The sequence below is a fragment of the Venturia canescens genome, chromosome 5 (genome assembly GCF_019457755.1).
Source record: "Venturia canescens isolate UGA chromosome 5, ASM1945775v1, whole genome shotgun sequence".
Classification (NCBI taxonomy): Eukaryota; Metazoa; Arthropoda; class Insecta; order Hymenoptera; family Ichneumonidae; genus Venturia; species Venturia canescens.
The window spans coordinates 22,237,912-22,247,993 of NC_057425.1; the positions used below are offsets into that span (position 1 = coordinate 22,237,912).

At 36.9% G+C, this 10,082-nt stretch overlaps 1 protein-coding gene across 1 annotated transcript; it reads left to right on the plus strand.

Annotated features, from left to right (window-relative positions):
- The first annotated feature begins 596 nt into the window (after nucleotides 1-596).
- On the plus strand, nucleotides 597-1,610 carry LOC122411398 (sentrin-specific protease 1-like). Its single transcript, XM_043420146.1, has one exon. It carries the CDS (start codon nucleotides 597-599, stop codon nucleotides 1,608-1,610), a length of 1,014 nt encoding a protein of 337 aa, XP_043276081.1.
- Nucleotides 1,611-10,082: the final 8,472 nt, after the last annotated feature.

Here is a 10,082-nt window from a genome sequence, read left to right on the forward strand (position 1 = left end):
AAAAACACAATTTGAGAAGTTTGCGATTGCGTCACGCTTTCGGCACGACCGGAAGTTCATGAAAACGAAGTTTTAGGCATTAGTTCCCGAAGTATCCACGATCGGCGAGTGGCGCTGTTAGCAGCCGAACTCACGAGCGTTAACGAGGTCCGGCCGCCATGTTAAGTTGTTATTCTACGAGCGACACTTGACCGAGACGGACCGTGCGGATCAGAGTATAGAAGTTCGAAGGACTTGAGGGTATTTTAGGCGATCTTGAGTGAGAGAACAGGTAAAAATTACAGATTTAGGCGTATTAAGCATGAGGAATGACAAAATGATGAAAAAGTAAGTAGATAATAGGAGAGACAAAAGGAAGTAGGAATGAGCAAAAAAAAAAAAAATTTCTCTGGACGGATATAGGCACGAAGATGGACGCAAGCACACAGACTGAAGTTGTGCGAAAAGACTTCGCACAACAGACGGACGGAGGAAGGGGAGAATGGGTGAATTAGGAAAAGGAGGTAGAAATCTTGAGGGAAATAAGAAGAAAGAAAGAGGAAGAAGATGACGTCATAGTGATCGCCGTGGTTCGCCCGCACGCGTCAAAAAGACGCATGCAGAGCGTCAAAACGCAGACCGCGTTTCCAACGAAAGAGAAGGGGGTGCAGACCGAATGGGTCTTGCACAAAATCGAAATCGAGGAATCTAGGAGACCGAACCGAGATATGCTTCTCAGGTACATCTCTCGCAAATGGTTCCTGATCAGGCAAGAGAATGAATTTAGTGTGCCGGAGATGCTTTCCCCGATAAGGGAGGTAGAGGATAAGGCGGAAGAATGGAAAGGATGGGGAGCAGGAGAATTTGTGTGGGTCGAGGACGAAAAAGAGAACACACAAAACAACGACAGTAGCAACATTGACAACAAGAGGAAAAGGACTGACGATCATGCAGAAAAACAAGTGAAGAGGATCAAAGAAGAGATAACGAAACAAGACAAAGAGAACGCGGTAAACGAAAACAAAAGGAAGAGCACTAACGACAATGGAGAGAGACAAACAAAAAGGATTAAGATTAAACAAGAGGACCTCGAGAACCTAAGTGGGACAAATTGGCTGAACGACGAAGTTATAAACAACTACCTCGAGTTGATTAGCAACAAGAACACATACGCCATGAGTTCGTTTTTCTTTCCGAGGCTCCAAGTCAACGGATATAGCGCCGTTAGACGTTGGACAAAAAAAGTTAACATCTTCGAGTACCGCAAAGTGATCATCCCTATTCACATGGGCAATCACTGGTGTCTTGCCGTGATAGACATCATTTTCGGACAAATTCGCTATTATGATAGCCTTGGGGGTAGTCAACCCAGGTATTTGGATACCCTTTTGGAGTACTTGAAAGAGGAAGCAGAGGAGAAAGGCGTGAAGCCGATAAGGAGAGAAGATTGGTCCTTGGAAACCAAAATGAATATCCCTCGACAAACAAATGGGTATGATTGCGGGATTTTCACCTGCATGTTTGCCCGTTACGAAGCGAGGAATAAAGAGTTTAATTTCACCCAACGAGATATGCCTCAAATCAGGACAAAAATGATCCGCGAATTACAAATGAGATGCCTCGAAAACTAGAGAGGATTTTTTTTTTGACCTATCATTATGTTTATTTTTTTTTTCGACGGATCTCAAATATCCACTATAGAATTATGATTTCTTTATTTATTTTACTTTGTTAAAACGGCTTAATCAATCAAAACGCAATAAAAGACGTCATTTTTCTTTGCTACACTCAAACAAACTCTCCTGTGTTTTATTTCTTTATTTTATACCTGAAAATAAGCATACCATCGTTGTCCTTGGGAAACTCTGCACCTGAAAAACATAAAAATACTTACCTTGCTCGAGAATCGATGTCCTGGAAAATCTGCGCCTGAAAAGGAAAAAAAAATGATAATAATATTAAATACGAAATTAAAAAAAATATATACTTACCGTAGAAGATCGATGTCCTGGGAATGCTGAACCTGAAAAATAGAAAATAAAATTAAGAAATTTAATTAGAAAATAGAATAAATCACCTTACTTACCTGATGAGAAATCGATGTCCTGGGAACGCTGAAGCTGAAAATAAGAAATTCAAATTTAGGAAAACTTTAACAATAAAAGCGTATACTTGCGGAAAATAACTAGCGATAACAATTAGAAAATAAGTACTTACCTGTAACACTGAAAAATAAGAAAAAAGGAATCGGAAAGGAAGGGAAGGGGGTGAAAATAAAAGAAGGACTGAATTAATAAAAATGAAGGAGGGATGGACAATTAGAGACTATAAAAGTGGGGAAAGTGACTTGAAGTTCGAATAAGGACTGTAAAAGTGAAGTGGGGGTAATATGGACTGGGAAACTGAAAGAGTGGGGAGTGTGAAAAGAGTGGGGATTGAATTTGGGTAAAAGAGTCGGAGCAGCGGGCTCCGGAGCGTCATTCCAGCTCCAGTCCAGCTACTAGCAACATCGGCAAGTCTACCTGATCCTCAACAACGACATCGGCATCTGGAAGGAGAATTCAACATCGAAAAATCCGCTATTTTCATCCTGAGCAACATCGAAAATCTTTTTTAACACCAAAATGAGGATCCGCAACATTCCTGGAGTACCAACGCCCTCTCCGTGGCCTGGCACGTGGGAAGGGACCATGGAATGCATCATCTTGGATTTAAAAAATCCAACGAACTTCACGTTCACAACTAAGACCAAATATTGGGAGTTATGTGACTTCGAGTATGAGCTTGGGGCGCACGTCAACCGAGTTGGGTATATGCAAAGGACAGGTTATCGGATTGGAGATCACTACGCTTTAGAAATCGGCAGTGTAGCCCATCGCGTGGAATTGATGGAATACGAGGACAGCGAAGCCATTCTAAGATTCATTGATCGAGGAACAACACTCAGGCATCCAGTTTTTGAATTAACTGCCCTTCCGTATGCGTTCCTTGTCGCTCCACCTTTTTCGTCAAGAGGCTACCTATCGGGAATTAAACCATTTTTGGGAGAACGATGGGAGGAAACTGTATGCCTCTACTACCAACGGGCCTTGGAAGAGAAGAGAGTCAAGATCAAGATTGTTTCGGAACATCCTACCAAAGAAGCACATGAGGTTCGATTGTTCACACTGCCGAACAACGACAACTTGGGAGATCGACTCGTTCTTAAAGAGTTTGCGAGAGAAGGGCCGTACGAATGTTGTTTAAACGAAGACATCGGGATGATTTCTCCCGAAGATATGCAGGACCTAATAGAAGAAGAGAAAGCAGCTGGTAACTGGTATGCCTATCGACGAGAACGTGTCCTCGGCGATCCCCCAAATCAGTGAAAAACATCGAGAACATCGAGAACATCGAGAATATCGAGAATACCAAGATCATCAAATCCATCCATCTCCTGGGTCAACGCGTCATCTTTTCTTTTCAAAAACTCCATTTCCGATTTCCGAATATTCAAATAGGGAAAAAAAAGGTTGGGACAAGTACATTGATGGTCCCTCGTTTGCTGATAATTCCACCCATAAAAAAAACTTAAAAAAAAAAATTTTTTTAATTGTAAAAAAAATTATTTCATAAAAAAAAATACAGAACAATTCGAAAAAAATTTTACAAATCTTGAAAAACATTATATTAAAGCAAAAACTAATCTGTATCTATTTTTCTAAGTGTCAAAAGAATCAAATAACAAGTAAAAAATAAAAAACCGAAAAATCGGTCTTGAAATCATTTTGGAAACCGATGCCTCATTCTTCTTATTAGATTCGGACAGCTAAATCAACTGAAAAAAATTTCATCTAATTTACGTGCGGCATTAAAATTTATTATATTAATTCGAGGCCAAGTATTTTCTAATGAATTGAAAAAAGTTACCACTTGAATTACGTGCAGCATTAAAATTTATGATATCAATCGGTGGACAAGTATTTTATTAGTAACTCCAAATTTTGACATTATTAAATTCTTCTAAGAAGCTTTTAAATCCAAAAAAATCACATGAAAGCTAGTCATTTCTTACTCTATGGTGGCAGAGACTTATAAGAAAATCGACTCTTCTCAGACTTTCAGGATCCTCTTGTAGTATTCACAAAATTCGACGTCGATTGGATCGATACAAATTATGTTTAAATATGTGTTAAAAGTACTTGTCCGGCCCATCACTTTCCGTTTAAATTGTTTATCCAAATAAAAGTCAGGGCTTGTCTAGAACTGATGGATCACAAGTATTCATGCAAAGGGAATTGAGAGAATTATCTTCAAGTAATTTTTACTTAATTGCACTAATTTAATAAAAAACGGAAACAAATTATTCCGCAATATAGAAGGGATATTATTGTGCATCGATAAATGAAAAAAATTGTACATAATGTATATGTTCAAGCTTCCTAAATAACTCTGCAGTTTACATTCGATGACGGCAATTTTTACTTCCCACTTATTCTTCCAGCGAACGAGTTCCATTCGGAATAAGAACTCACCAATAATATTATTAAGAACATTAAATTAATAATGAATCGCATTTCAACAAACTTTTAACGAGGTTCTGCCGTGCCATTTCGTTTTTTTATGATTGATTCTTTATTGAATGAATAGTGATGGGCCGGACAAGTACTTTTAACACATATTTAAACATAATTTGTATCGATCCAATCGACGTCGAATTTTGTGAATACTACAAGAGGATCCTGAAAGTCTGAGAAGAGTCGATTTTCTTATAAGTCTCTGCCACCATAGAGTAAGAAATGACTAGCTTTCATGTGATTTTTTTGGATTTAAAAGCTTCTTAGAAGAATTTAATAATGTCAAAATTTGGAGTTACTAATAAAATACTTGTCCACCGATTGATATCATAAATTTTAATGCTGCACGTAATTCAAGTGGTAACTTTTTTCAATTCATTAGAAAATACTTGGCCTCGAATTAATATAATAAATTTTAATGCCGCACGTAAATTAGATGAAATTTTTTTCAGTTGATTTAGCTGTCCGAATCTAATAAGAAGAATGAGGCATCGGTTTCCAAAATGATTTCAAGACCGATTTTTCGGTTTTTTATTTTTTACTTGTTATTTGATTCTTTTGACACTTAGAAAAATAGATACAGATTAGTTTTTGCTTTAATATAATGTTTTTCAAGATTTGTAAAATTTTTTTCGAATTGTTCTGTATTTTTTTTTATGAAATAATTTTTTTTACAATTAAAAAAATTTTTTTTTTAAAGTTTTTTTTATGGGTGGAATTATCAGCAAACGAGGGACCATCAATGTACTTGTCCCAACCTTTTTTTTCCCTAGGGGAAGTTTATGGTTTGATATCACGTCTTTTTTCTCAAAAGATCCTTATTTATGTTCAGATGACTGTAAGATTTTAGTTTAAATTTCTATGAATTGTTTATAATTTTCGCCGTATAACGTTGGTTTTCACGAAAAAAGCCCTATTTTTCGTCGAAATTGTACTGAAAATATTTCGATAGAGGTTTAGTCTTGGACTTTTGTGATTTTTCTCCTTGTCTTCTAATATGTTTCGTCCATTGGGAACTCAAGAGCATGGAGCAATGCGTGTTGCGGGCCGAGATATGATTTTCGGCTGATAACGTTAGGAAAAAGAAAGGAAAAGAGGAAAGATAGATCAAATTCAAGACACAACAAATCCAACAGAATTGGCCCTTTTTAAATGTTGCTTTTGCATTCTGAATCTAGACATTTTCGTGTCATTCAAAACGTGTCCCCGATGAAATATATTTCCAAAGTTTGCAAGTGGCCGCTGAGATCCAATTATCCAGTTTGATAGTTGCTGAGAAACGGCACCCGGAAACATTTATTATGTCAGAACTCAAAGAAGCAAAAAAAACTGAGCGTACTTAATTCAACAGAGCAACCGAATTCAAAGACGTTTAAGGTATCTGCATTTGTTTTGGCGAAAAACAATTTCAGGAGAATTCATTAATGAATTTAAAAGTTTAAAAACTCAGAATAAAATAGAAAACGGAAAATTTAGGAATTTAGAGAAGCTGAAGACGTTTGTGATGAATTTTTGAGATTACATGTTACGGTTGGAGTAAAGAATTTAAATGATTGGCACACATGCTGCGACACAAAAATATGAAAGTTTGGAGGTATTCGCTTCATACCGCAGTAATACAAACTTCAATAGTATTTAAAAAGAAATACTTTAAAACTTACTAAACCAAGTTCTATTACTCATTCTCATAATCAAAGATAGGGGGTGATACATAACACACATATTTATGCACAGAAATTTCAGAGTTCGCAGGTATCTGCTGCGATTCAATGTATCTCCGCAATAAATTTTGAAAACAGCAATTTAAAATCTATCCATAAATGAGCAACTGAAGACTTCTGTGATAAGTGTTTACTTCATATATATGTTACAGTTAGTTTTAAAAAGTAAAATGCGTGACACAGTATATCAATTTTAGAATTCGCAGATTTTTGCTGTATTTCAATAATCCAAATCTATAGTATTATAGAGAAAAGTTGGTAAAAGTCATGATGTTATGTTGAAATTACATAGCGAACATTGTATTCAGAAATTCTGTATGTTCCCATGGATGTTAGCAGGCATTATATTTGATCGCATCCAAAACTGAGCAACTGTAGACTTAGCGTAATGAATCTTTTCACTAATAATTCCACATTTGTAGTTTGCAAAGTGAGAATACTCAATATTACCATAATTAAAGATAGCAGGTGATACTTAGCACATATATTTATCCACAGAAATTTTAAAGTTCGCAGCTATCTGCTGCAATTCAATGTATCTGCGCAATGAGTTTGGAAAACAGCAATTTCAAATCAAATTTCAAAGCATAAATGAGCAACTGAACACTTTTCTAATGAATTTTTCACTTCATATTTATGTTGCAGTGAGAGTCAAAAAGTAAAATGAATGGCAAAGTATATAAATTTTATAGTTTGCAGATTTTTGCTGTATTTCAATGATCCAAATCTATATAGTATTATAGTGAAAAGTTGTTCAAAGTCATGATGTTCCATTAAAATGACATAGCGCATATAAGATTTAGAAATTCTGTAGGTTTCCATGATGTTGGCAGGCATTATACTCAATCGCATCCAAAACTGAGCAACTGTAGACATATCGTAATGAATGTTTTCACCAATAATTCCACATTTGCAGTTTGCGGAGTAGGAATACTCAACATACACGTTATTTCATAAGTATTGTTGTCAAAATTTGTGTTTGCCTACCGCATTCCGAAGATTCAACTTTTCATACTATCAGCAAAAAAAACGTCCAAAGACTTTTTGGAACAAGTTTCAAAATTTATTACTCGACAGACCAGGTGGAAAAAGTATAACTACACTTATATCAACACCAGAAACTGTTTTGAGAATCAGATATACAAAATGTGCGATTGAAGATCATAGTCGGAAACCACTTGAATTACGTTACCACAATCAGCATGAAGAAATATTAGACAATCATAGGACACATATTAGGAAACCAATTAATAATATGTATCCATCCGCTGCAAACCGATGGAGTCAAAACAAGGATCGGATAGAGCAGAGCCAAACTCAACAGGAAGCAAAATATGGGAATATTCAAAAATAATGATGACACAAGAAATAAATTAGAAAACATTTATTCAATTGAAGTTTCTAACATCATACTAACAGTTCCGTGTGTTTTTGTTTTATTAATTATTTATCAACCATGTCATTTCAGATCAAAAAGAAAATTTGAGGTTATAGGTTGACGCACATTTTTCCTCACAACTTTGAACTTTTAGAACTCTTTTCGATTAACTGATTTGACTTAGAAAGTTTATATTATTTACCAACTATACGGACGTTCGTTACATTTGTCGCGCCTTCGTAACGTCAAACGCCGGCTGATTCGTTAACACACAACTATCAAAGCGAACTCGTATACATAATCTAATTACACACATGACATATAACCATGCTTTAACTGACGATATATTTACACTGGACAATATCCCTCGCACACTGGTTCAATTGAAGGAATTAATACTTATTTCCAATCGAACGAAATAATAAAATCTGCATCACCCAAAAACACACGGATCACAGACTACATTTACGCGGCCGCTTTTATACCGGTTTAATTCACTAAAAGACCGGTTTTCTTAATATTATGACACCACATCACTATTTTTACTAAAATAATAAATATTATGCACTCTACTAAACAACAAACATTTTTTAAAATTGAATTTAGACCGCACTTTATTATGTCGAAACTACGTTTGTTCATGATGCTATCAAAAACTGACAGATGGTTGTACATATATACGTTGACGAAGTCTGAGCGTGGTTACGTTCATGGAGTGTGACTGTGGATACGTTTATGGAGTTTAAACGTGGTCTGTCAGATGGAGTGAGCCAATCAGAATGCGTTGAGATACAACTCTACTACCACTAACTCACGTCAAAACGCGTATACGTATACGTCGAACTCGTAATGTGTCAGTAACTTTTGCATAATCTTGAGCCCGTGCAAAGTTTTTTCTCAACAATTACGCCACCGATCATGCTCATTTTGGGCGGAATCGAAAGAGAATTTATTAATTAATCTCCAGTTCAATTTTCAAAGTCTCAGATGACTTATGAGTTTCGTATTTGAACAATATGACATGCCAATTTTACCCCCACCACGGCGAATCGTTTTATTCAGAGAAAGTATACTCGGCGAGAGCCTCAGGCCAGCAGACGACAGAGCTGTCAATGTACTTGTCCCGAGACTCTACCGAGTCTCTTGATTTTTAAGTAAAATGAGATTTGAGAACAAAAATCTCTAATTCTTAGATTTTTTTGTTCTGGGGGGCATTTGTGACGAAACACTCGCGCGACGGCCCGAGCCCGTCGGGACTAACGAAACTACCGGACTAATGGCCGCCACCGACAGGTGGCGGCCATCTTAGGCCGGTAGGCATGAGCCCCAGTGGGGCAACCGCACCGCTCTGAACTTCGCCGCGCTATATTTTAGGAAATTAATTCTTTTTTTTTTAAGTCGCCCAAGCGCGTAATTACTATCAATATCATCAGAAAAATAACACGAGAGTAAGAAAATTGATCACAAGTCAAATTAATAGTATAAAAAACAATCACAAATGAAAAATGTAAAAATCGACTGCGACGCATGCGCGAGCAGAGCGTTAATGGGCTATAGGACGCGTACGTGACTTTTCGCGATTGTAATTATTCAAATCATATTAAATGAAATAACAATGCCAAATTAAAGAAGAAATTAAATAATATTTGATCAGATTGAAGTTTTTATTGTTGAAAATCGCAATAAGCTGAAATTCATAAAAAGCGGTAGTCCGCGCATCGTATGTTAGCCCGCTTGGCCAACGGGCGAGCGCGAATCATGTCGGCGGGCCAATCAGTGACGGCGTACCATGGAGATGCGCAGAACCGATCGAAAGCTGAGATTCTCGGCGCTCGAGAATTTCATGGTGGGGAACGGGGTATAAGAAGCGCTGCGCGACTCATTCGGCAGTCAGTTCTCCCTGCCTCAAGGATCAACTCGGACCTCTCTCTCTTACAGTACTAACTAAGCCCTCTGCTCAAAACTCATAAATTCCTTTCCTAAAATATCCTGGATGCCTGGAATCTCGGAGCGATTCGGTGACGTTTCAATCCCAGAGTTCAGGGTCCACTCTTAGTTTTTCCAAATTTCCGTTCCACGGGATCTCGGAGCGATTCGGCGACGTTTCAATCCCAGAGCCTGTGGTCTACGCTATCCTGTCTTAACTCATGTTAGATTCTATTTTATCATTTTATGATCGTTAAGAGCAGAGCTGTAATAATTTTTGTTTGGTTAATTAAAATTTTTAATTCAAATTTGATAAAAATCTCGTTCGAGTTGGCCGGGTACGGAGACCTAACGCAATTTAGAAAATTAACAAAAATCCAAGAGGCGATAGATCGAGTTAAAATTATATCGAGTCAAAACAAAATTGAAAAATTGTAAAAGCGAAGAGATCCTCTTGGATTCATTTATTTTTTTAAAAAAAGAAAACAAGCGTGACAGGACATCGGGAATATTGAGTTTCGC

Coding starts and splice junctions, on each gene's coding strand:
- LOC122411398 (XM_043420146.1), top strand. CDS start 597: ATGCAGAGCGTCAAAACGCAGACCGCGTTTCCAACGAAAGAGAAGGGG.